Source organism: Epinephelus moara, chromosome 13 (genome assembly GCF_006386435.1).
Source record: "Epinephelus moara isolate mb chromosome 13, YSFRI_EMoa_1.0, whole genome shotgun sequence".
Taxonomy (NCBI): Eukaryota; Metazoa; Chordata; class Actinopteri; order Perciformes; family Serranidae; genus Epinephelus; species Epinephelus moara.
Window position 1 is genome coordinate 31,205,545 of NC_065518.1, and position 26,942 is coordinate 31,232,486.

General features: G+C 40.6%; 1 protein-coding gene across 2 annotated transcripts in view; it reads right to left on the reverse strand.

Moving 5' to 3' along the window:
* Window positions 1–26,942, reverse strand: part of ca10a (carbonic anhydrase Xa) — a 359,571-nt gene that overhangs the window by 6,764 nt on the left and 325,865 nt on the right. For both annotated transcript variants that reach the window (XM_050059175.1, XM_050059174.1), the window contains exons 6-7: window positions 21,097–21,192; window positions 7,129–7,201 (exon numbers count right to left, since the gene is read on the reverse strand). In XM_050059175.1, coding sequence (XP_049915132.1) covers window positions 7,129–7,201; window positions 21,097–21,192 — 169 coding nt within the window. The remainder of the gene's footprint in view (window positions 1–7,128; window positions 7,202–21,096; window positions 21,193–26,942) is intronic.

Genomic DNA, 26,942 nt, shown 5'->3' on the forward strand with positions numbered 1-26,942 from the left:
ATGAGATATGCCCATTCAAAGTTTGCAATTTCAATCGGTTGCTATAGCGCCCCCCTTTGGCCAATTGATGTAATATTGCTTCATTTGCATCCTCCCATGGCCCTCTACCACTGTGCCAAATTTCACATGGTTTGACGGAGTCAGTGAGGAGAAAAACGTGGAACAGACACACCCACAGACAGAGTTTTCGTCATTATATAGTAAGATTTGAGATACTTGTAGGTTACTGGTTCGGCTGTGAATCACGAAGTAGAGGGGTTCCTGGCTCTTGCAGTCTACATGTTTAAGTGTACTTGGGCAAGATACTGAGCCCCGTATTGCTCCCAATGGCTGTGCTATCAGTTTGTGTGTGTGGGAATGTTCATCTGATGGAAGCCCAGAGTCCTGCAAAGGTCTGATTTTCAAGACCCGCCCCTAAACCGGAATCACGACATGCATCACCGCACCCCCTTTGCCTTCCGCACACATGACCAATTTGTTTTGCAACAGTTCCAGTATTATATTTGAAAAAAAATGTAATTCAAGAATTACAATTTAAATGAATATTTTTTGCTTATTCCCATAAAATTGAACAGCACATCTCCACAGTTAACGTGCCTGTTAGTAACGCGCCTGACTGAAGCAGCTCTTATATTCCAGCTGGCGGAGAAGACAGAGCCGGCACACAAACTCAGCAGTCAGAGGATTAAAACGTTAAAACATTTAATTCAATTATTATTGTTCTCTTTTTATTTTAATATTGTTTTGATACCATTAGACCCGCATGTCCTTTTTTTCACTCAGAACCAAACTGGGAAATAAAATTAAGACATAATACCCATGATTACCCAACCCAATGTGTGTGTAAATAGGGTGACAGTGCTTGTGTTGAAAAGAGTTTGAGTGGTCACTTTGACTGGACAAGCACTATCCAAACACAGTCCATTTACCATTTTTTATTTATTTTCTTGAGTATTTCTATTTTATGCTTCTTTATACTAAACTATGTACTTCGTAATAACTAATGTCTTTAAAGAAAATACTTAATAACTACATTATACTCTTTATAACCTTTCTACCAGACAGGGCATTCATGGGACTTTCTCCAATGTGCAAGGTTTGTGGAAGGGTCAAATACAGGACTTCCGCCCAGGAGATGGGGTCCAAGTCCCATACGAAACCAATATTTACCAACTCATCTCTGATGTTTTTCTAACTCTTACCACATCTTCTTAGCGCTAACCCCAAAGACTGTGAAACCTACCAAACTGGTAACGGCCACTGAATAGGCTGATAACAGCCTTCTAAACCGACCAATAGATCGAATAACAATGTTTATTTACAGCAACTTCCAGGTAGAAAATCCTCATGTCACATGCATGAAATCAAATGCTGCTGAGCAAACACTGCCTCAATCAGTTAGATCTAAAAGAGGCAAACCTAAATAAAAAAATCAACATCAGTTGAAGTGTACACTATATGGACAGTTGAACCCGTTACATTAAAGCCACCAGACTCCATTGATAGATACAGTCATTTTACTTAGCAGTTACCACTTAGCTACTTGTCTACTACCTAAACGTTACGTGATATTACTCAGAAGATGATTATTTCAGAAAGCCAGTGCTCTTCTTACCGCTTGTGTGTTACAGACTCTGGCAGTGCTCTTCTTACCGCTTGTGTGTTACAGACTCTGGTGGTCAGAGGATGATGTGCAAAAAAAACTTATTACTTTCATGATTCATTGGCGTTAATTTATAGGCCCAAGAAAATTTGTTTCAAATAATCAACATCCAAATAGTAGCATAGTCAAAATCATTTTTATTTGCAACAAATAATTCATAAACATGTAGTAGTTGAGATTAAATCATATAAACACATTAACAAATTAACGATTGTTTCCTATTTAAAATTAAATGCTACATTACCATTAATAGTGAAATTTGAAAGTGATATGGGTATGTCCATCATAGTGGCATTTGAAGGACGGAGATTGACAGATTGAGCACTGCTTGTTGGGACATTTGGAGACGACAAGATGTTGCTCCAGTCTCGTCTCTCCTGAGCTGACGGAGCCCAGTAAGCCTGCAGGCTGCTCTCACACCGATGTCCCGTGACGGTCATGATCTGACGAGTTTCCGGGCCGGCATCAGAGAGCCGACCTACAGCTGTGCTCTGGAAGCTGTGATTGTAGACCCTCGACTCCTTGTGCCATTTCTCCCTTTTCTTTTCATTCTCTAACCTCTCTTCTTCTGCTTCCCAGTCATCAAAATGATCAAATTCACCAAATAAATTAAATGAAACGATAAAATCACTCATGATGCCCGTTGTAATCCGTTGTCTCTCTCCGTTGCTATGGTTACAAACTAGCAGTTGAGCCAGCGCAATAATTTAGAACCTGTCATCAGGCAATTTGACGGGAACGTCTTTTTAGCTGTCCTATAACACCTTTTAATGGACACCCTGCAGCCAATCAGAATTGAGTATTCACCCAGACCATGGTATAACCACAGATAATGGACACTCACCCAGACCATGGTATAACCACAGATAATGGACACTATATGGGCTGATGCAGTGGTTTAGCCAACACATTGTGACCATGTCACATATCGACGCGTGGTCATGGACTTTCCACGTTGACAGATGACATGCAAGGTACCCTGGATGTATTGGTTGTTGACGTTCTGGGACGCCATGTCAACTTTAGCCTGTTACATGCTGTGTATTTTCAAAGTACACCTCCGTTTTCACAGGAAATGTACAGTTTGCATACAGTCTCTTTCACAATAAATGCACGTCGGTACAACAATGTGAATTGCCATTTTTTACTTCAATAACAAATTACATTTGATGGTTACATTTAGCCAACACATGCGTGTGGCTGGGTTTAGGCAACAAAAGCACGTGGTTGGGTTTAGGAAAAAAGAACAGGGTTTGGCTTTAAAATCATACTGGAAAGGAGCAACCGCCTCCCAGGTAAAAGTCGATGGTTGGTGGAAAAGTAGAAAAGTAGAAAAAAATGTCTGCTTCAAATGAACCTAGAGTTGAGATTTTCCTTGTCGAAACAGTATTGTTGCTGCATGTACGGCTTTCATACAATCGTCTGCACATTTTACTATACAAAGTATGAAAGTCTGATTAATAAAAATTTTCTGATTCCATCTGAGAGCCATTCAGGACTCTGATTCATAGAGTGACTGCTCTGCATCAGCATGCATCGCAGATAAAGCTGTCTCCCAGCCTGTATCTTCACTCACTCCCTTGTTCCCTACACAGTAAGCACTTAATGTTCAGGGTATAATGAGTAGTTAACTGAGATACTGGACATATTAAATCATAATACAACATCACTGAGAGGCATACTTACACATCAATGTGGGATACTTAGCAGGAAGTAGTGTACATGCCAGTAGAACTACACTCTTTGTACCATTGGAGGAATTTCTGAGGGCAATATATAGATATACGTTCTAATAAAATGCACTGGGTAGCAAATAAGGAGTCTTGTCAGACAGCTGTAGACGCAGACATGTTGTTGCTAACTCTCTCATCACAGACCTCGTCTGGTCACCAAAAACTGGGTGTTTTCCTCAGAGGCTATGAGTTTACCTAATACATCCTCCTCTTTAGTGTGCGGGCTGTAAACTCACCACCCACTGCTCATCAAGCACTGAGCTCATCTTTCATAACCCATTTTTCTCACTTCTTATTTCACATATCATTTACTGTTCTGTGAATGACAGGCTGTTGGTGTTGCAGCACAAAACCTCTTTTATCCAAACTGTCTCCACTGTCAGGACGCTAATTAGACAGACTGCAACTCTCTCCCTCTTCCTCTTCACACTCCAGTAACACGCTCTCAACAACTTGTCATCTGTTGGGCCTCCGTTGACAAATGGACTGCCTATTGTAATGAGGTCACCGTGGTGGACCACTGCAGCTTTAATTCTAATTCAACTGTGCTTTGCATCACTATTAAACACTGCATCCTGTAAATAGAATGAAAAGAATATTAATTTTTTAAAACCTAATAAGCATGATAGGCTTAATTTGAGAAAATCCCCATAAAAAATCATCTCTGATCCTCTCTGCATGTGAAAAGCAGCAATGCTGCTTATCTTTGATCATGTGCTTGAATATAATTATTCTCTCTGGATGGTGTGTACGTGCCTTTGTGTTTGAATGTGTGTACATATGTGCTATAAAAAAGCTGGCACCATTACTGGCTGAGGGATATGCCTAAGGACTCATAAGCATGAGGGGGCGGTGTGTGTGACTGTGTATGCATGTGTGTGAGTCAGCATGTGAGAGACAGTGTATCTGAGGGAGTTTTGACAGCTGTCAGGATCCATGCTCCTCTCCAGCTCCTCCAGCTGGACCCTGAGGAACCCCCCCCCCCCACCCCTCCGACTGCCCCTCGCCTGAAGCCTCCTGCTCTGCCTGGTGCCTCCGAGACTCCTCCCAGCCACAAGGGGTCAGTGTGTTTATCCAGCCACGTACTGCTCCCCCTATTAATCCAATTATTTGTCTCTTTTTTCAAGCTAGCCTGGGGCGCTCTCCGTGCCGATGCCGCCTCTCCAGTATGGCAGGCTGGAAGAGGGAAACCTCTGGAGAGCTGCTGTCGACTGCTGCCTAACTGCCTCACCAGCGGCTTCCTCCGGCTATCAAGAGTTCCCATGCAGCCATCTCACCATCCCCATCCTGCTGCAGCCTTTCAATAAGCACTTTTAAATGAAATAATGATGCTTTCGGAGATCAAAAAAGTGAAGTAGTTATTAAGAAAAATACAGTTTGAGTGTCGAACAGTTGACCGTTTGTTAACCCTCCTCCCCTGAACACCAATTGTACAATCATAGCTTAGCATTACATTACATTTAGCTGACACTTTTATCCAAAGCGACTCACAATAAGTGCATTCAGCCAAGTGGGTATTAGCCTAAAAGTGCAAGAATCAAGGAAGTATATCAACTTCATCAAATATGCTGATCTACTTAGCACCATAACTAGGCATGACTGGCCTGTAAAGCTCTTGATTTTGCAACATGTCGAAGCGGCCTGCTTACAGTGATTAGACAACCCCCTTTGTCGGGGACAGATATTTCGACAAATATTGGTAAAACACTTTAGTGTCCCAATTTTCAACATTCACCACCAAATTGTCCTGGTTTCTACCACAATTAAAATAATAATAATAATAATACCATTATACTTGTTTTTAGTGCTTACATAGACATTCATCATGTTCTGTCCCACTCATTTTACCTAACCCAATATAAAAACAAACAATGCACCATGCATGTAAATTCAATCCTAATTTGTCTGTATGTGTGACATCAATCAATCAATCAATCAATCAATCAATCAATGTGTCATTGTCAAGGCGGCTGCTGGCCTATGATGCTTGCAGCTTTTTCTGACTGAACCTAGTAGTGCGCTCAATGGTTAGCCGTCATGTCAAAGAGAAAGCTGGTCTTTTCAAAAGAGCTCCAGGAGGCTTACTTCTTCCTTCATAGAGTATCCAGTATTTAAAACGCTACATTCTGCACATGCTGCAAGAGTAGCCTTCAATTTTGATCACACATGGTGAAATGCTGATATAAAGGATCATATCAATATGGCAGAATAAAAGCAGTGGCTTCAAGCGTGACAAACGCTGGTGACAGCCGTCTGAAATTGGTAGCTCAGGAGGGGACCTTTGCCTGCTGTCTGGTAAAACATAACCAGAGCTCTCCATCCACAACTGGTATTGTGTGTTAAATTGTTAATTTTGGTGGATTTTAAAAGACGAGTCCTTCTTCTGATAAGACACTGTCCATGGTGTTGAAAGGTATGCTCTTAGGCATGCCAAGCACTGAAATAACTGACCCTTTGCTTGGACCTGCCCCTCAAATGAAGACTGGCCAATCTTACCACTGGCCGGCTCTGACAAGGGTCCAACAACAACATGGCTGTGCTGAGACTCACATGCAGTAGTTTCAGATTTCATTCATTTTCAGGCCGGTTTTATGGATTTCGAGCTAAGCGTTGTGCCTGGTACACGTTGTGAATTAATGACACTCATTACCTGGAGACGTTGGAAGGATACGTTTCCTCCCCGTTCCAAAACAAAAATCAAACCCTGAAAAGTGTATGGTTAGCTAGCTAGTTAGCTAGCTCATGAAGGTATAGCCTACTGAATGTATACTCATGTTGCTTTTGCTTTTTAATGATTATAACACTGAATAAAGGCCTACCCTGCTCTTCAGGAACCAGTGAAGAGAAGCAGAGAAACTCTGCTGATTTTCAACCAGCTGTGTGTCATCACAGTGTGTGCTGATGAGCGGTGTTTGGCTTCCATCTGTGCCGCCAACCACCGGACCTCTGCCAGCAAATGGGCTGGGAGCTCCAGGGAAGCCAAACACCGCTCATCAGCACACACTGTGATGACACAAAGCTGGTTGAAAATCAGCAAAGTTTTCATTTATAGTCTTTGTCTGTCCTGAATGCTACTATGTCAGAGCTAAAATTAGCGACTCTATCCTGCTCTGTTGTATTTGGGGAAGTTTACACTCCAACAGCTCCACCCAAGCTCATTATTTCAGATAGTGTTATATTATCCAAAAAAGTTAGTTAAAAGTAAAAAATTACTTTTCTTCATGCTAAAACTGTTGGTATGATAAAACGGATGCTGACTTTCAGCCTGGATAAAGGCCTCAGTCTCTTAGATTGATTTCTTGTATGCAGCCATCAAGTGCATATTTAAGAACCCTTTGCAGGGCTCTGGTTTTAAAATGAGTCAGCTTGAAACACTGAAAGGTCAGCTGGAGACATTTTCCAAATGGCTCATGAGGCTAATGTTAGCTCAATTAGCTAACTAGATACAGCTGACAAAATCTTCAAGCTTCAGTTGACAAAAGGTGATAGTCATAGGGCAGAGATGGGAATCTCCTTTTGTCTACCTCTGTCTGAAAATAAAAGACCCATTACTTCTAACATTTCTCAGAATTTTCTGTAGCAAATCTGTAACTGTTAGCTCTGTAAACTGTGCCATCTCATGGTCTTGCAACAGTAACTGAAGGGGACAAAGCTTAGCGAATGTTAATTGGTGCTTTAAGCTTATTTTGTAGAGATGTTCAGACATTGAGATTACTGCACATGGACACTTACTTTTATATGTTATTCTTGTGATGGTGTCTCTGTTCAGCATACGATTCAGGAATGAGTTTGACGTCTCAGCAATCTGGATTAAAAGAGAGAAAGAGAGAGGAAAAAAGGGGTGAGGTTAAAAATAAAAAACAGGACATGAATTGAAAGCCCATCTAAAATTAAACTCAACTAAATTTAATCTCCTCAGTTCAGTACTTTAAAGGATAATGCAAGTGTGTTTTTTAATCTATCACCTTTAATGCCCATGAAATGTCTAAACCCACTGATGTATTTTGCACAGTCAGACGCTCCCACACTCTCTTGCACTGCTGCGTTGCCTTCTGGAAAACAAAGGCCCCCACTGTTTTCAAGAAACCATTAAAAACAGCTCACAGACACACTGCTGCCATGACAAAAAAGAATCCATCTTCTTAAAGAGCTAATACATCTGCTCCTAACATTACTTTATAATGGAAACAAGTTTTATTATAACAGAGCTGAATGGGACACGATTATTGCCAGTGACTCTGCAACATGTTGTCTTCCAATCCACAGCCTTATTTTGCCTCTTCCCTTGCACTAGGAAAATGTGCAAATGCATATTGATTAGAAATCTAAAACTAACCTAAGACCTGTCTTTGATATGCTCCCTGCTTTACCCCTATCTGATGTTTTTTTTGCCTCTTTGCCTTGAAGTAACTGAACTGTAAGCCTGTTTTTACCCACTACTCCTAGTCAGGCAGGAGTGTTTTCTACATTCTGCTGCTGCATCTGGGTCCTTTTCCTTGTTTTCAAGAACCTAACTTGTGACAATCACTTTTTATTTCTTTTCATTCAACCCTGTCCCCTAGAAATAACATTTACATACTAATTTGCCAATACACTTTAGGGAAATAGAGATTCTGCCTTAATTATGCTCAGTGACAAAAATGTTTTTGTTAAAAGGAAATGCTATTTATCTTTAAAGCCTGCCCAACACCAAATGACTATTTAACTAATTTCACTGCTGCAGACAAATTTCCAATGTTGTTGCTGCGCTCCCCTGATCGTGATCGTTTGGTGTAAGGTGGTCGCAAAACTCATCCGTGCTGTCTAAAGTCAGTCTTTTTCTTGCTTGATGTTCCAACAAAATTAAACATGTTTAATGGTATTGTGAGTTTTTAGTCTTGGCTAATGCAAATACTGAAGTTCAATGACATAAACATTGTCAACAACCAATAGCTGTGCTCCCTCCTGCACCAAATAGGATGCAGCAAACCAGGTAGACAGTAAACATGGAGGGGACTCCAGGAAGTCACAAGAACCAGGCCCCCAGGAAGTGCACCAGGCTTTGAAGCCAATTTTTGTGGTGGCCAAACAATGCAGTTACAACTTTGGGATGTTCCACATTATGCCACTGGGCCTCAAAAGGCTTTTCCCCATAGACTTACATGGTGAAAAAGACATTTGTAAATCAGTGGATACATTTTTTTGAGTGTCATACCCCTGAGAAATGACACATTTCACTATCAGGATTTGAACCATTCAGTTGGATAACATTTGGAAAGTTTAGAAGACCTGCAAGATTTAATAATTTCATCCCCATTCAAGCTATAGGAGCGCTAGACCAGAAGCAGCCAGCTTGACCAGCAGGAATCTCTAGTGCGCCTCTATGATGCGGAAGCAGCGCCAATCATGCAGGTAATTTTATAGGTGGCAGTTGAACCATTTCGGCTTCATGTGCCACTGAGCAACTTTCATTGGAATGAACAGGTCTCTTTATAGATTTATGGCAAGAATGTGAACAATTCTTGCTTCTCTTGTACTGTGGAAAATGAGGAGAAACTGATGCAGTTGTGAAGGGAACAGGAGTCTGTGTTTAATTAGGTGTGCATCAGATCTACCAACCAGCACTTAATGTAGTGAGAAATCTTCATTTTTGAAACTGTTCACCTCTTATTCCCATGCTCTCCTCCCACTTAAATAACACAGTTTTGTATGGAGGTTTGTATGGAAATCAAGTTTATCTTCATAGATTTTATTCATGGCGAATTGACAAGAATACTGTCAACATATGATCCCTTTTATCTTGTGTTTCTAGAATGTTTTCCACCAGGAACAGGATGGGAAATAACCTCTAAAATACTCTAGTCAAATGGCAACCCTGCAAGAACCTTAGTCTAATCTTAGAGTGATTAACTAAATATTTCACATTGTCTTTAGATGTGAGAGGGTGTGAGACATTAATCCTTTGAAAGTCTTTCAACAGTCTTCTAGTGTATGGTAGGCCTAAGTTGTAAGTGTTAGGGATAAGGTGAATGGTGGTCTAATAAAGTTTTGTCTAACAGAAAGTAATGGTGAATTTCATTTTATATGTTATTTTTGCATACATTTTTGCACGCATACATTACACTGAAAAATATTCTTATTAGTATTGTAATATTGATTTCAGCCATATGGCCAAGTCCTAGACATAAGCGTTGATGTTAAAGAGGGTGTTAACAAAGAACAACTAAACTAAATTCATGTTCCACAGTGAGTCTTAGAATCGGCCATCTGGCTTGCTGCTGTACAAATGGTTTTTCTGCCGGCTTGTAACCAGTTGTACCACATTTTACAAGTTTCCCCAACAGTGTACGCTTGAAAGAACAGCAGATAAGCATTAGGATGTCATTTCTTTACAAGAGCAGTGGAGGGTAATAGAACAGTAAGGCTGTTACAGAGCATGCACCTACAGTAAGTGTTCAGCTAATTGGGGAAAAGGGGGTAGTGACAATGGAAGGAACCTAACATCACAATAACACACTGACTGCTCTATGATGTAATTGGTTGGGAGCTGTTTATTGTGTGGATTTTGCATTAGCTGCCCTGGAAACATGCTGCTAATGACAAATAAAACATTTACAGTCATTGATGATAGCAATCACATGGCAGAAGATTATAGTGAGTCCACTTGATGCAAATCAGCTGTAGAGTTGGACTGGTAAAACTGTTGCTTTCTATAGTATGTGCACATGGCAGCTGCACTGCTGGTTGGGGAAAGGTTGCATTTAGGGCAAGTAAATGACTGAGAGGGGCATGGTAAGAAATAGGCAACTAAAACATATACAATACGGGTGGGTGAAATGGTATACATCAAAATACAGTAACTGTAATAAATTCAATTAAGAAATGGTTAAAAATAACCATACTATACCTAATCACTTCATCACAAACAAAGAACCAACATCCTCTCAAGACAATACTTACTAGGATTTACTTGATATTACGACGCGGCCACCTTTACAATTTTCGTCCCGCTTCAAACTCTCGACAAAACTATGATGGGAGTCAAAATGGATGATACTTTTCTAACAAATATTGCACTTGGTGAATTTCTGTCATTTGTAACTGCAATTGTGGCATTAATGCTCATTTATACTCCCATTATGTACATAAATAGATATGTTTGCATGTACGTGTCCTTTACGTTGGTATAAATAGGGCCAAAACAGGCGTTAGAGGGCAGAGTCAAATGTTTCCCATTACAACAAACCAGGTAACGGTGGAGGAGGCCACTATATTGTACCTTTAAACAGAGGTAGCGCTGTAGACGGAGGTGGTCTGTGCGGCCATTATATACATCCTGACATGTGGGCTGAGAGTTCTTTTCACTATATTACAAATTTGTTCCGTTCCACCATCATTAAAACTTCTTCATTGTCTCGGCAGGTGTATCTTGTTTGAACTACGCTACACTGCTTCCATGATCTCCGGTGGTGCTGCTCTGTTAAGTCCATATCTGTAAGCTTTCTGAAAACTTTCACAAGTACAGATGAATTTAATGCAGAGTACGAACAGAAGGCTCTGTCTGTTTTCGTATCTAACATTCAGCCTAAATGAGCTCTTACATGGATGTGGTGGCACTGTATCATAACCACCACAGAGCCCCACGTAAGGCACTGCCAAAACTGCCACAGAGGAAGACAAGAGCCATCTGTTTTTGGCTGGACCACAACAAAATGTTTACCAGCCCTACAAACGTGAAAGAAAGCCTATGAGGTCATTATTAGTCTCCTTTCACTGCTGTCTGATGTTTTAACATAGTTTTATTTTGTCAGCTGGTACAAATGTGGTTGCAAACGGCAGTTGCCATTTGTGAACACAGCTCTACGCAGTTTGCTGAAGTTGGAAAGATATTAACAGATTCTAACTTCATGGATTAATAATTCATGAGTAAAAGTTAAGAGTAAAACAACGCCTCTTTCCAACTGAAGTAAGTTAAACACTGAGCTTCTGCCTAATTTTAATCATAACAAGCCGTCCTCCGACCGTCTACAAAGTGCAAAGCCAAAAAGAAGATCTACTGTAAAAATATCCAATAACTTCACTCTTAAACAGTGCTGTGCCACCAAAGTCACTTCAAACATCAGTGATCTCCTTCTGGTTATACCCTAACATAACAAAAATAACATAACAGTTACTTTAAAGTAAAAGCTTCAAGGTTCCCAGAGAACAATAATTTCAAGTGTTACAGGTTTCTATATTTGCAACTTTACTCTCCACCTTCATTTCTCACTATCTTGAGAGGCAGCTGGATTCGCAAGATCACAAGATCATGTGAGAATCTTGAGATCACACGAAATTCCAGCACTGACTTGCTTTATTTGGTAACTAATGTAATAATAGTAGGAAAAGGTAAATCACAGGTCAGAGACAGAACACAAACTAAGGTCTCCTGCATTAAAGGCAGACTCACTTTCGACTTTAAGATTCTTGCTCATTCACCACCCTGACCTCCACACCTATACTTTCCACCTCACTACATACTGAGTAAACTACCTCCTGCAGTAGCACTGAATGTACAGCCTGAATGTGAAACATTGTGTGTGGAATTTTCCAATATGGGAATCATTTCCTGGGATAGAGGCCTGGGTAAAATATAGCAAAATTTCTTGACAGTCATTCTTGCCACCATGACGATTCAGTGATCTCTGTCAAAGACCACTGAGACTTGAGTGAAAATCTACTGAAACTGCACTGAATTAACTGCTCCCCAAAAGCCATAGAGCCCTTTTAATTCCTAACTCCACTCTTACTCTGCTTGACCGACTCCATTGTTCAGTGCTTCTCAGACTGCTCCCACTTCTGAGACATGCTTGCTAATAGCTGAAGGAAGCACCTCACACTTCATGTCCACCCCCGCGCCCTTCTTTGACTCCTCTCTGCCTTCCTCTCTACTCCATCTATCCCTCACTCATGCTCGGTGGACTTCACAACTCTAATTGTCGGGATGTCTTTGGGCGAAGTGATTAAAAAGAGATGTGCTCGTCCTCCCCCTCCCCGCTCTGAAACTGAAATTACTTAGTCTTTGACCTGTTCCCTGTGCTCTTCAGGAAGGCATTATCCCTTCACCAGCCATTCATGCTGCTCACTAGTTTTTTGGTTCTCTGTCTCTCTCATTACCATCATCATTTCTTCTATTCGAGGAATGCCCTGGAATAGAGGTGTGAGAAAAGTACAAACCTAGCACCATAATGTTGATCAGACACAACCACTAGACATATCGTGAAGATTCACATATTTTTTTTGCTGTTGCGTCAATTGACAATCCAGTGAGTGAATCAATGAGTGAAATGGCCTTGCTTAGTGTCTCTCCATTGTGTCTGTGGTTGCCACGAGGTCCCCACGTTGCTGCAGTCACCCACTGCTGTCCTTGATGGTGCCTCACGACTCCACGCCTAGAATGGGGACACTTCCTGACATTCTGAGTCACAGCAATGGGATCAGAAATCTGACAAGGCCTTGGAAAGCATGAGTCACTGAAAAGTGAGAAAAACGAGCTCCTGCTCCGAGAAAGATGTGGCTAATTACCACCTGACTGCTCAGTGCTACTACTGAAGTGTCTGACCTGGTGAAACACGATGAAGACAGAAGGAGAGACATTAGCGGAAGACCAGTTGGAGTGCAGCTGCATGTGTGTGTGTGGGTGGCAGGTGAGTGCATGTATGTGAGCGTTATTTCTTAATCTTTTTTTTAATTTTCTTTTTTTCTCCACATGTGGGCATTAACAAAATGGTCTTCCCTGTACTTCACTACTTCTGAATTAGCACAGCAGTAATGTATTTTGAAGAAATCACACTGGATATCTAAGGCCTAACAAAAAGGGATCAACAAATTACCAGAAAAGGGTTCAGAACCCCTGCTGGTATAATAAAGAATTCTTTTAAAGCTAATATCAAAGCTGCATTGGAGAGATTTGCAAGTTAATGACATCAAGCACTGCTTTTAAATCAAAGAAGTTGTTGAAAAATTGGTGTGACCAAGTTGGAAGAAAGATTTTCCTTTTCTGACTGCTGATTACACCACAATTAAATTTGGGAAAATGGAGCAAAGGTATGGTCTCATTTGGCTGGATTAGAAGCCTGTACCTGTTTCTGATTTAGACAAATTAAAAAGTTGGAATATAAAGCTTCTGTATGCAGCTTTTTTATAGTGACTATACTGTGTAGAGCCCGTGTCCTGATTACCCTTGAACAAAGAGGTAGCTAATAGGTATTTTCAAACCAGAGCAACTTTTTCATAGTTCTCTGGACCCCGCTTTTTATTGTGTCTGCACCACAAGAACTAGGAATGATCATAGTTTTTAGGACACTGTTTGTCAAACACCTGCCAATGCAATACTGGCAATTGCCATTAGACGAAAAGATATTTAAATTATTTGAATGAATCATAATTAGCATATGAATTCTTGAGTTATGGCCAAAAACATGTTTTATGAGGTCACAGTGGCCTTGCCCTTAAACCTTCGACCACCAAATTCTAATCAGTTCATTCCTAGGTCCACGTGGGCGTTTGTGCCAAATTTGAGGAAACTCCCTCCCGCCCTCTTGAGATATTTCATTCACGAGAATGAGACAGATGCAAGACAGTGACCTTGACCCTTGACCACCAATATCTAATCAGTTCATTGTTCAGTCTAAGTGAAAGTTTGTACCACATTTGAGAAAAATTCCCTTCAGGTGTTCTTCAGATATCTTGTTCACAAGAATGAGAGGGATGCAAGGTCACAGTGGTCTTTGTTGACCAAAATCTTATCAGCTTATCGTTGAGTCCAAGAGGACATGTGCCAAATCTGAAGATGGAGATATCCCCTCACAAGAATGGGATGAATGTATGTACATACAGATGAATGGACAACACAAACTCATAATGCCTCCAGCCACGGTTATCACCAGCACGCAGGTGTAAAAAAAGCCCTTGAAGGTATGTAGTTCTCGGTGGAGCTCTCCAGTAGGCATTTCCTCTTAGGAAGTACCCAGAACTGTTTGGTCCGAAAACACTTACAGTGGGCACCTCTGGGTCTGGAAGTACAGGTCTTGTTAATTTTTTTGCATCTGTTGGGTGACTGACAGTTGTATCTCTTTTAATTGAATGATCAAAACAAAAAATTGTATTAGAAAAGATATAAACCTAAAACATAAGTAAAGAAGTTAAATATGGCTCCTGAGTTGCATTGTGCTACATCCAATAACTGAGCTTTTTCTTATGTGCAATGCATACAATGAGTGGGAGCATCAGACTACACTTTTTAGAAAATTAATAAAGGGTTTTGAATTCACTTCAGCTGATTTATGACTGACTGTCTTTTTCTCCACAGCAACAAGTATTGAGAGCCATCTGTCATGGCAAACTAATGGGGGCAAAAAAACATGCTCTCTCTGAAATAAAGCTGTAATAAGCAGAACTGGTGGGATATGTTTACCTGCTACATTATCAGAGTGACTCCTGTTTTTCTGTACATTGAGGCATCGGGATGACAAAACATCACCACAAGGCAACTTTGAAACAGGAATTTATAGTGGGAAAAATACTTCTAAAACCTACAACTCAGACCTGCCAATGCTGCTCGTTCCTGCCTTTTTTTTTTTTTTTTTTTTACCAATGTAAATTCCAATTTGAAAGTCTTATTTAAGGATAACCTCCATGTTCCTCAACACAAAACACTGGAGTCTCTATATGTTTGAGTTATAGCCATTAGTTTTAACTTTTACAGCTGTGCTTCTTAGAAATGACTTCTCATTTTAGGTACTTCAGTACCAGTTATCCTTAGCTGCTGTAGCTACAGTTAAGCCAGCTGGAAGCAATAAGGGATCAGAGCTCTTGCTACTTACTAGAAACTGGTAGATGTTGGGGGTTGTAACTGAATTCTCTCCATGAAGTTAATACACAGGTTTGTAGGTTTTGTAGATAGATTTTTTGGACTGAAGACTTTGGAAACTAGATATTTTCTACACCGTTTTTAATCTCTTGCACTGATGATTCAGCTGGATGAGTTTAATATCTGTTCAAGCCTCGGCAATGCTCCAACCGTCGGAAAACAAATGGGGCTTTAATTTTCCAAACCACGGACTCTGTACTTCACTACTCTATTGTGTTCATAAAATGTGTGGCACCTTTAAGATTTCCAAATAGCAACACATGGTATATAACATTACATTATATTTTTTTTCTTTGCCAGCTAAGCCTAACAGCAGTGCAGAGCTGCAAGCTGTTTCAGGGCCATTTCATCAGGCTGTCATATACGCCAACCAACCTGCAGCACTCCACTTCCAAAGCCCAGCTCCTCTCTCATACATCCTCTGACACACTCTCCTACTGGTTGGAGGCGGGGGGGTTGAGGAGGGCTGACCTAGGTCAGTGTTCCCTCTGTCTCTTCAAGACTAAATGATGGTCCCATTGACATTGGGGAGCTAATTAGCAGTTAGCAGCTGAACTTTTCAGCCTTAGTACGCACAGTGCCGAGGACGTCTGCTGCTTCTCTGATCTCTGAGCCTCTCATTCAAGATGGAGACCTCTCATACACAACAAAGAGACAGGAGAGTAGCGCCGCCGCCGCTGACACAAAGCAAAGGAGCACATTGTTTTGCTCTGCAGGATAATTGGATCACTAATTGTTTGTGAGTTCTTGAGTTGAACATTTAGAAGATTTCAGGTGAAGACACAGAGGGAGCAGGAGAGTGGAGGGGTGGAAGCACTGAGACCTTCACCCTGAAAAGTAATTTAGTTCCTGACAGATCTCTTTTAAACCAAAATGTAGCTACAGACACAGAGCTAAATGTGGTCTTTAATTGACAGTTTGACAAATTTGTGAAATGAAAACCATAAATAAACCAATCATATTTAACATAACTTGACTTTACCTCATTCCAGATTTGCATAATGACTTTATTGCTCTGTTTTCAGTCTCTTTACTTACAAGCATATGGCACAGACACTCCATATCTAGTTGTGTAGCTTGTCTGTTGCAAGATTGGACAGAAAGTTTTCTGCAACTTTTCAAGTAACTTTGCATTTTGGTAGCTTGTGATCATTTGAGCTACTGTTTGGAAAAGGGTGTAGCTGCAGAGCTCCAGGCTCAGGCCCACCTCCTCTGTCAGACCCCTTCCAGCCCAGAGCATGGAGAAGGAAGTGAATTGTGTATGCCAGAGGCCTACATCGGGATTTAACGGGACATTTTGATAACCTTAAAGGAGAACTCCGGTATTTTGCACTTTGAGCCCCATTTCTGGGTTGTTTATGATGAAATAGAGTGCTTAAGACCAAAATTTTGATGATTGCTCCTTTTCGGAGAATTTGGCTTTCCCCTGCCTGGTTTAACAATGCTGTCTATGACCATTTGTAAATCTGTCCTAAAACCACCCTAAATGTTCGTTTTCAAAGCCATGAAACTCAGTGGTGTTCGTTGATGTTCTGACATAAAAATCGTAGCAAACTGTGGTTTCTGTCTGTGTTTTTGCCGTTCATCTCGATTGTGGAACTATTTTTTCAGCTGCCTCACACCCGTGTGTAAACTTCCACTTGATCGTTCGTTTGACCCTGAAGCGTTATACACTCCAGCCCACCTGATGGCATGGTGTTGCCAACCAGCAGGAAACCATTGCAATGTAATAGGACACAGAAAAGAAGCAGAAGTAAAGGTTGGCGTTGTGTTCAAAGGCATTGTACTGCAAAGGTTGTTTACAAGCGAGTAATCCATTGTGCAGTTGTTTAAACTTATTACAAAACTTTTTCATTCGTTCCCGTTCTTCCTCCAGGAGCGCACACAGCACTGTCAAGCCGCTGAGCTAAAAGACTACAATGACTACAGCCTTGTTGTAAGCAACCCCCTTTCCGCTTCCGGTGGTGGATCACTACCAACGGACAATGAGGCTTCCTATAGAAAATCAATGGATTAGACAAAATGTCAAATAAATCATCAGGGAAACCACAGTTTGCTATGATTTTTATGTCAGAACATCAACGAACACCACTGACAACTCAGAAAAACAAACGTTTAGGGTGGTTTTAGGACAGATTTACACATGGCCATAGACAGCAGTGTTATCCAGGCAGGGGAAAGCCAAATTCTCCAAAAAGGAGCAATCGTCAAAATGTTGGTCTTAAGCACTCTATTTCATCATAAACAACCCAGAAATGGGGCTCAAAGTGCAAAATACCGGACTTCTCCTTTAACATTTTGATATAACTGTAATCTGGAACTTATCTTAGATAATGTAACATTAAAGATCTAGGGTGTAGGATTTGGTGGCATCTAGCTATGAGGTTGCAAGTTGCTAACATTAGCTAACATTAGATAGCTTTACTAATGTCATAAATAGTAATGTTAGTTTATGTAAGCAAGATGTTAGCAAGCTCATGAGGTTAGCACATGAGCTATTTGCTGCTTAACATTACCTAACCTAAATTTATAAGTTATGGTTTCATTGACATATATGGGTTGTGTTTATTACCTTGGTCTTACTGGGGGAGTTTGTGTGACAGAGGTTATGTGGCATTGAACCCTTAATGCTCTGAAGCTTATGATATAGTTGCATCTAATCATATAATGTACTTATTTATTAATGATAGGCACGACAAACAATACTTAGCCTAAACGTGAAACCAAATGTGATCAGTCAGCTTATAATAGGCTTTCGAACATACACCATTTTGTGATCCCTGTTGTTACCATGTTACAGTGGCACGGATGTGATAGTATGTATCAAATATACTCTCAATAGGCAACTTTATTAACAATGAGAATGATTAAACAATACACTGCATAAGATGATACAGTCGTATGTATGCATTACCATTGATAAGAAAGAGCAATAAACACACATCATTTTCTACCATGAGTCCTGGTGATAAGGATGGGTCCCAGTGCCAGAGAAGGGCCTGAGCCTGGAGCTCTGCAGCAGGACGATATTGACTTTATGTATCATTTGGACAAGTTCAGCTATATTTCAGTGAATCGACCCCTCTTCTTCTCCAGTAAGTATAGACCTGTCATAAAAACTGACAGGGCACAGGGCATGTGCCCAAGATGCAGGGATTGATCTGACAGGCAAAACCAAATAACATTTGAGTTTAAAACAACCAGGCCAAACCTTATTTTTTCTTTTCAAATTATTATTTGGTTAGCTCTGCAATAAAAGCTCTGTAAAAGCTTACATCTCTTCATTTAAGTGAACACTTCATATTAATGTAAAGTTCTCTTAGAGAGTTGGTGGACTCTTTTGCGCAATACAATAGTCAGAGCCTGTCCATTTTGTTTCATGGCTGAATAAGAGACATGCCGTAGTCTATATGTAGGAAAATGTCTGACATGTTACGAATTAGTATGGGATAATCAATGTGAAGATAGGTCACCTCTATAGGCAATTTTCACAGAACACATTTTGACATGTCAGTAGGAAAACACAGGTGTGAATAATAAAATGAGTGATTTCTGCATTCCCTTTTTCCACAGCAGACATTTTGACATGTCAACAGGAAAAGCAGGGACAAAGCCATTGTCAATGTTAATAGTAACAAGAGTGCTTTTATGACAAGTCAAAAAGGCCCATTATTTTTCTTTTTCTTACTTTCTCTTGTAATGAATATGATTAGATTTTTGCTACCAGGTTTCCCATCATACTTTGGGTCATGTGAACCTGAGATGTGATGTTGCCATGGAGTCAGTCAGGTAGCTATGGGTGGCACCTGAGCCCTGCTTGCTTACTTCTTTTTTTCCCTAAGTTCATATGCAGACAACATCAGCTGGATTACCCTTGGTACTGAAGAAAATGTCTTCATCTGATGGTTATGGGACAAGATATTTTTTATATGATTTGTAAAATTCACTAAGGCCTAAGCCCATTTCTCCTTTTTGCCCCTAACCTCAATTTTCAAGTGCCCCCTAGCCCCTACGAACAGAGTTATAAAGGGTAGTGGTTGTAATCTTCTCCTATGAAAGGGGTCAACCCTTAATGACACTGATACATCATCAGTATCGTCACTGATGGTGTTTACATGAACAGATGCATTAATTGCAGTGACTGTAGCCCATTATCACAATGGAGATAGAAAAGCATTGGAGCCAGTGAATCATTCACAACTCAAGTTTCATGCTATCAATCAATCAAACAAGTCATATAATAAGAAATAACACTGCTTCATGACCAGGTCCCTTGCAGTGTTCTGTAGGCTAATGTTAGCAGCCCCTACTATATACCATGCCAATCTGCACTGACATTAGAGGAGCAGTAACAAGTTTAGTTAAGTTTTGGGCATCATATGCCACCAAAGGGGGGGAAAGCGACAGGGGAATATGTCAAAATGTGGGACTATCATGTACAACATTAGCTAGCTAGCTAGTTAGCCACCGAGACATCAGCATGCTAGCATTTTTTTTGTTATGCTGGATATAAAGAAATGGATGATATCCCAATGAAACTACTTTAAATTAAGATACTACGATAATTATGGCGATTTTTAAATCTTTATTCACAACGAAAATATAGTTGTGAATGAAGTTTCTTTTGTTGCTCCTACAGCCATCTTACTGATGACTTGTCATAACACTTAGTTTTGAGTTTTCCTCTGAAAAACCTCCATTTCGAGGGCCATGGAGCCCAAACACTTCACCCTAATCCAGCTATCCCAACAACAGGTTTCCCACACATTTTCATTGACAAAATTTTTAAACTTTTCCATGACTTATTAAGGACCCGTAATAATCTTTTTTCCTTGCCAAACTTGCCTCGCATTTTTTAAACATAACAGACTCAAACTCTGTTCAAACATCATTTAAGCCAGCTGACATTCATGAAGGCAGAGACAGAACGCAGGAAGAAAATGAAGAAATGATGGGAAACATAACAACACATATTACAGGTATGTTACATTGACAGCTTCAGAGAATAAATTTGCTGTTATGTTACATTACATCAAAGGTTATCAATGGAAGATTACTATTTAAATGTCATTACACACACAAAAAAATTATGACTTTTCCATAACTTTGAATGTTTTGTTTTTTTACTAATTTCATGACATTTCCAGGCCTGGAAAGTATGTTTGGGAAATTCCATGACTTTTTCAAGGTTTTCCATGACCGTGGGAACCCTGCAACAAGAATCAGGACACTTTACCCCTAGACGTGAATGCACAAAATGAAGAAGGAAAGGGCTAAGTGGTAGGGGCAAGGGGTGTCTTGGGACTGACTCCAAAATAGTTGTGCTGATTCCAGCACGACATGACTTGCAAGTTATCGCAGAAAAGGGTTCATAATTGAAATATAAATGCAGTGTCATGAGTATTTACAGCCATTGGGACCATGTCAGTGTTGCTGAGTGGAAACGCTTGAATAAACACCTTTAACTGAGCCTGGTGTGTACTGAACACAACATTAAGTCCTGTTCAATTTTGCTTTACATGTTTCATCTGTATACTGTCGTGTAGTGCTTTAACACTAATTAAATTGGGTCAAGTCCTCTGTCCAGCCACTGTAGCTGGTGACTCAGATTTAGTATCTAGAGGAAGGTAGAAAACTCTTGTTCAATGCAATGATTACTATTCTGTTGGTTTCCTAAGCAATATCCCAATACAGAATGTCATCATAGCAGCTGCTGGGTCATGACATGTCAAAAAGAAATGTAATTCTTGAGTGAATACAGCCTTCACACTGGCAGTCAGGCAGTCATTCAAGATATGAATGAGGCTTACCTTCATGAATATGGACACTATGACCAATCCATTGGGGCTTTTAGCAGCTTCTGTGTAATTTGTGTAGAGCTCATGATTGTAGTGGATCAGTTGAACCTGGAACATAGAGAGAGGACATGTTACTAAGGGAAAATCTGACATTTGTGGCCAAACTATTTAAACATCATAACAGAGAGGCACAAGGCTGATCTCAACACAGAGTACAAAACAGTGGAAACCTTGGAGCTGACAACCCTTCGAGAGAATCTATATCTCATTCACCTAAATCCTTCCTCCTTGCTACATCATGTCAGATGATTTAAAAGGGAAAATCAATACGGGATCAGATCTCTCCCGTGGATTCACAGAGACAGACAATGTAATGGAAGGAGGTGGTGTTCGGAACATTTTTATACGCAGCGTAGATGTGGAGAGAAATAATAAGAGGGACATAAAGAAGCAAGGGTTCTGTCATTATTTGATCCAAGGCCAGCCTGCTCTCACAGGCTGAGGTGAGAGCAACTAAACCATCTCCCAGCATGAGGTTAATGTTTCACTGAGGCAGATGCTTCATCCACTCCGGCTGCTCAATATTCCTGCCTTTTAATGATGTTTGGACGTGGGCAGGCCGTACCGCTCCACTTCCAACCTGTAAAAGTGGAAACTACTGAAAGTGAAGCTCAGGGTTTTGAAACCTTTTTTGACACAGAGCCCATGAATAGGAAATTCAAAGCCAGCAGAGACTAATCCATCTATATATATTTTTTCAAAACATATTTTTGTCGGCATTTTGTGCCTTTACTAGTAAGAGTAAGACTAGTAACAGTAGAGAGATGACAGGAAATACCAGGAAGTGGAGATGGGGAGCGACATGAATTGGGATGTAGCAGTTCGTGGTCAGTGCCTTAACCCCTAGGCCACCAGGGAGGTCTTAGAAAACATATATTTCACAGAATTTTTGCAAGAACATTGGGCTGGTGGCCTTGGTCTTGGTGATGCTGGTTGGTCAATCCTTTTATCTTTGGTCTAGCTGTTCTATTACTTGTCTTTACCTACTTATTCATTATAGTCACATTACTGATAATTATTTATCAAAAATCTCATTGGGTAAATATTTTGTGAAAGCACAGCAGGAGGATATTGATATCTAGGTGCTTGATTTTCTCAATATTACCCAGTAGCGCATAAAAATCAAAATAGTTGTAAGCCAGGAGGCTGTGATCATGTGACCTATGAGCTGCAGGCCATCTTCCGTCATGTGACAAAAGCGAGGGAGGAAGTCATGTCACGTATTATGAATTGCAACAGAATCCTCTTTGGGAGGAGGTCAGGGTGGCGGACAGGTCAAACAAACACAGAACTTTGACCCAGGAGCCGAGTGTTTGTGTCCCATGTAAAACCAAAGGTCAACGTAGAGTTATTTTAAGTCGCATATGTATGCCACGTTGTTACATTTGATAGTCCAATGCAGTACTTTGCTGGATGACATCCTCTATGGTAGTCACTGATACCAATGGAGGGTGATTGGCAGACGGTAACAGGGGCTGTACACATGCCGTGTTTTTTTGTGCTATCAAATCTATTGTTCACAGTGTAGACAGGTGGCAGGTATGCTCAAATGCTGTCGCAATACCACTGCAACATGCAAGCATTCCCAAGCGTCTGTTAATCAGGGCGCGTTGGCTGACCCTGAGATAAATAGTTCAACTTTTTAACTTTTGGAATGTAGCAGCGCGCACCACATGTAATGTTACAAGGAAAAACCAATCACAGACAGACATCTTTCCCTTCTTACATCAATATCAGTCTGTTATAAATATGCAGAAGTCATTTTAGTGCAGGGCTGTCCAGAACTTTACATCTCTCCTACGAATAATATTTTTGCCTACACAATAAACAAAACAGTGCCTAAAAGAAGATCTGCCTTGTACACAGGATTTGAGGTAGGTAGGGTATGATAACGTGCTGGTTAAAGTTGCCTTGCAAGCTCAGATGCAACCTGGCTGCATGCTCTTGACAGTTGGCACAAAGCATGCACAGGAGTACAGTAGCACTAAACGCCCAACCTCACGTTTTCCAGGTGGTTAAAGATGCACAAGTGTACAGCCCCATAGACAAGTGCTTTCTTGTGGCTGTTGGGTTGGCCATCATATGATGGATACATTGGATTTCTTCAAACTCTGCACTGAAACCAAACAAACCCAGGACTCTGACCCAGGAAACCGGGGTTCATGTCCTGTGTGTCAGCGTTAAGTTATTTTAAGTTATGCATGTACGTCAGGTCTTCAGGTCATCTTATGCCAGATGACGCTGCCCATCCATGTTCCTTTCCCTAAAACTAACCTAACCGCTACTTCACAAGATGTCATATGAACCATGTGTAGGGCTGGGCGGTATTCACGGTGACGGTAACATACCGCAGTAAACATGAGCCGAGGTACTGCTTTTGTTGTTACCTTCATACCGCAGTACTCCTTCATTGTGGTATCAGGGGTGAACACGCAGAGAGGGCTTTGGTTAAAAAGATGTAGGTTATCTGGCTCAACATTTGTCTACGCAAAGGATGTCATCCAGTATGGTGCTGCATTAGTCAATCAAATAAGGGAATGCACATGTTCCTGGAAGATTTCAGTTTCATCAGAAGCCCCTTTTATTTTCTTAAAGCAGGGTGGGTGCTTGGTCTGACACTCATCTCACTTATGCTACATGTGCAATTTTATGAATCGCTGGCATAATGGAGACCAGTAGTCAATTGTTACAGTGGAGGGTGAATGACGAACGGTAATAGACAAGTGGTAGAGAAGTGCCTCCTTGTAGCTGTTGGATCGACTGGCCAAGGGATCCCAGACATGTTGGACTTTACCAAACTTTGCATTGAAAGCAGACCGTCAGTACAAACAGAAGCAGGAAAAAGACAATGGGAGAGTTGTGGTAAACAGACTAATTTGGCGTTATTAAAAAGCCTATTCCTCCCAAAATGTTTATTGAGGACTTTGCAGCTCATGATCACATAAATTCTTCACATTTACCACCCTAACAGAAAGGACAAGGCTTTCCTCCATGTTAATTTGGTGGTTCTGTTCAGTTGTGCTTGACTCTGGCACTATACTGTAGGCAGGGATTGTGTCACACTATAGTGGAGCAAATTGTGCAAACAGCGTTAGTCTTTTTTGTTTTTGAGTGACATTTGTCTGTTCCTGACTGAAAAATGCAAGTAGATTTCCTTCCAGGACCTTTAATTCCTCATTACCGCACTGTTACTAAGTTCTGATTTTTGAATAGTTGTTAAAAATTATAGAAGTTGCCACATCTCATTACCTATATCAACAAAACTTACAGCCAACTACCACAACCCAAAGCTTCTAATTTATTGCCTTTAGGCTGTGGTACTTGTATATTTTAACAGTAATATACACAACGAGCTGCTATGAATATAAAGGCGATAAAGCGCTTATTTCAAGCACAAAGGGGTGGTAATGATTTTCAGATCTTTCCCAAAGGCTCTTACGCTTTCTCTCCCCACCTCCATAAACTTCTCATCTTCACTCATTGGCAAAGGGCTTGGCACGCACTGTACTGAAGGATATAAATAAACAAATGTAAGAGGAGAGTAATTATGAAATGCTCGATTGGGGGAGCACAGAGCGACAGAACGTCTATAAATGCAATCAAGGCGAGAGAGGAAGTGATTAGAGCCCTACGTTGATCTGATTAGATTTTTAGGTGAGAGCGGCAGAGGCAGCCAAAAGAACTCATCCACACTCCCTCAATGACAAATTGCACAAAGTTTGCTGCTGGTGGGCAATAAAAGGCCAGTGTGGGCCATAATAAAGTGAGAATGTCTGCCAAATGGAGAAGAAAAAAGAGCGAGATGCAGAGCAAAAGAGGGAGAAAATAGAGGTCGTAATTAGATAGAGAAACAGTTGAAGAAGGAGCAAAAGAGGAGAGCTACTGCATGTTGGCTGAGCCTGTGAGCCTGCAGCACTGTATCATTCATCACACTGTCCCTCTGTTCAAACACAGACTCACAGTCACACCTCTATCCATCCAAAAGGTACAGTCCATTAAGATTCAGCCATAACGCTGTGTTCCTGGTGCCTATTGAACAGATTGTGATGATGACAGAAGTGCAGACGGATTATATAACAGGGTCTGACAGAATTTATAGAGTTAGTACAAATTAGGTTTGGGGTTCAATAGTACTCCATCTAATCAGAATCCGGTATTGGATATGCTTATCAATTCCAAATCCCTTATCAAATCTATTAAGTTTAGCTTTTAATATTTGCAAGTCAAAGTCCAAAAACTACTTAATGCACCTTTGAGATGACATATTCCCAGAAGTCAAATTGACTGTATTTATATACTGCCTTTATTCCAAAGCATAGTTTGCCTTGTCATTTACCCATTCCAGCACAATCACATACAGCACACACTGCCATCACCAGGACGACATCTGTGGTTTTGAGTTATACCTTTTGTCCATTGGATAGACTGCAATGGAAAATGGTACATTAGGAAATTTGTGCACCCAAAGGATGAATTGTAGTAACGTCGAAGATCCTCTGACTTTTTATCTGATGTCATCATAATATCAAAATTTCAATTCGTCCAGTGCTTCGGTTTATGACACTTCCATCTGCCTCAGCTCAACTCTTAGTGCTTATCACCAGTATGCCTACTACGGAGAATGGTGCTCTGTATGGTACTGAATTTGTAGCTAAGCGATAGTCATATGCGAGCTATCTTACCCAATTTATTTATTCATTTATTTGCCTTTTTCTATAGATTCATGATTGGATTTCTCCATGTGGCCAAGTATAAACGTTGCTTTTGTGCCAAGAACACAGTAGGCAGAAAAATGACATGGAGAGATTAACAAATGAAAGCCACTAGTTCTGACCAACGCGGTGCAGAAGTATTCCATCAAAATGTCAGGAAGGAATTTAAGAGAGACTTAATATCCCAGTTTGTCAGAGCTGTTGCTGTGGTCAAACATGCATAAATGCAAGCATTGTCTCTTAAAGGGGATGCAGCAGCAGACAGTAGACAGCAGACAGCAGACAGCAGCTCTGCTCTCTGCTATGTTCACATTTTAGAAAATCTAATTAATTGGTATTGGTAACGTTAAGCCCCCCAAAAAACATGAATCAATCCCTCTTTCTCTTGCTTGCTCACTTGCTTGCTAAGTATACTGTGTATGTGCGTAGGAATCTAGCTCTTGTAACAAATCTGGTCATAGTCACCATCTTGCTGTGTTGAACATCTCTAAATTTGCTAATTTTGTTTAACAATTTTGTTTATTAATCACAGAAAAAAATAACTTGTTAAAAAAATTAACGTTGATTAATCGTGTTGCGATGTGTCATTGAAGGCCAGAGTGGCTATGTCACATGATGGAGGCAGACAAGCAACTTGCTTGAACCCGTGAATGAAACATTTACATTTAAAAAATGCCCAGATGGAACTGTTGATAGGAGTATCGTTCTCTGCAGTTTCTGCAGTAAGGAATTTTGTACCATCATGGCTGGGCTCCACCGGCTGCAAACGTAAGCGTCACGTCAGCGTAGCGTCGCGGCGTATTCATTTGGGCTCCACTGACTGCGTACGGAAGCGACTCATAGAGAAGCCAGCGGGGTTGTTTACCGTTTGCTGAGCCGAGAGGCTGCATGTAGGCTGCATGAAATGTTATTACATATATTTGAGTTATCTACAAATTCACTGTACTGTTTGTCATCTACTCGCTTTCAAATGTCCGCCACGGACATTTACACAATGTCACGGATAAACATGGGTAAATGCATGAAAAAAAATCATCACATATCACCTCTGATAATGGTTTATTCATTTAAAAACACATTGTGCTC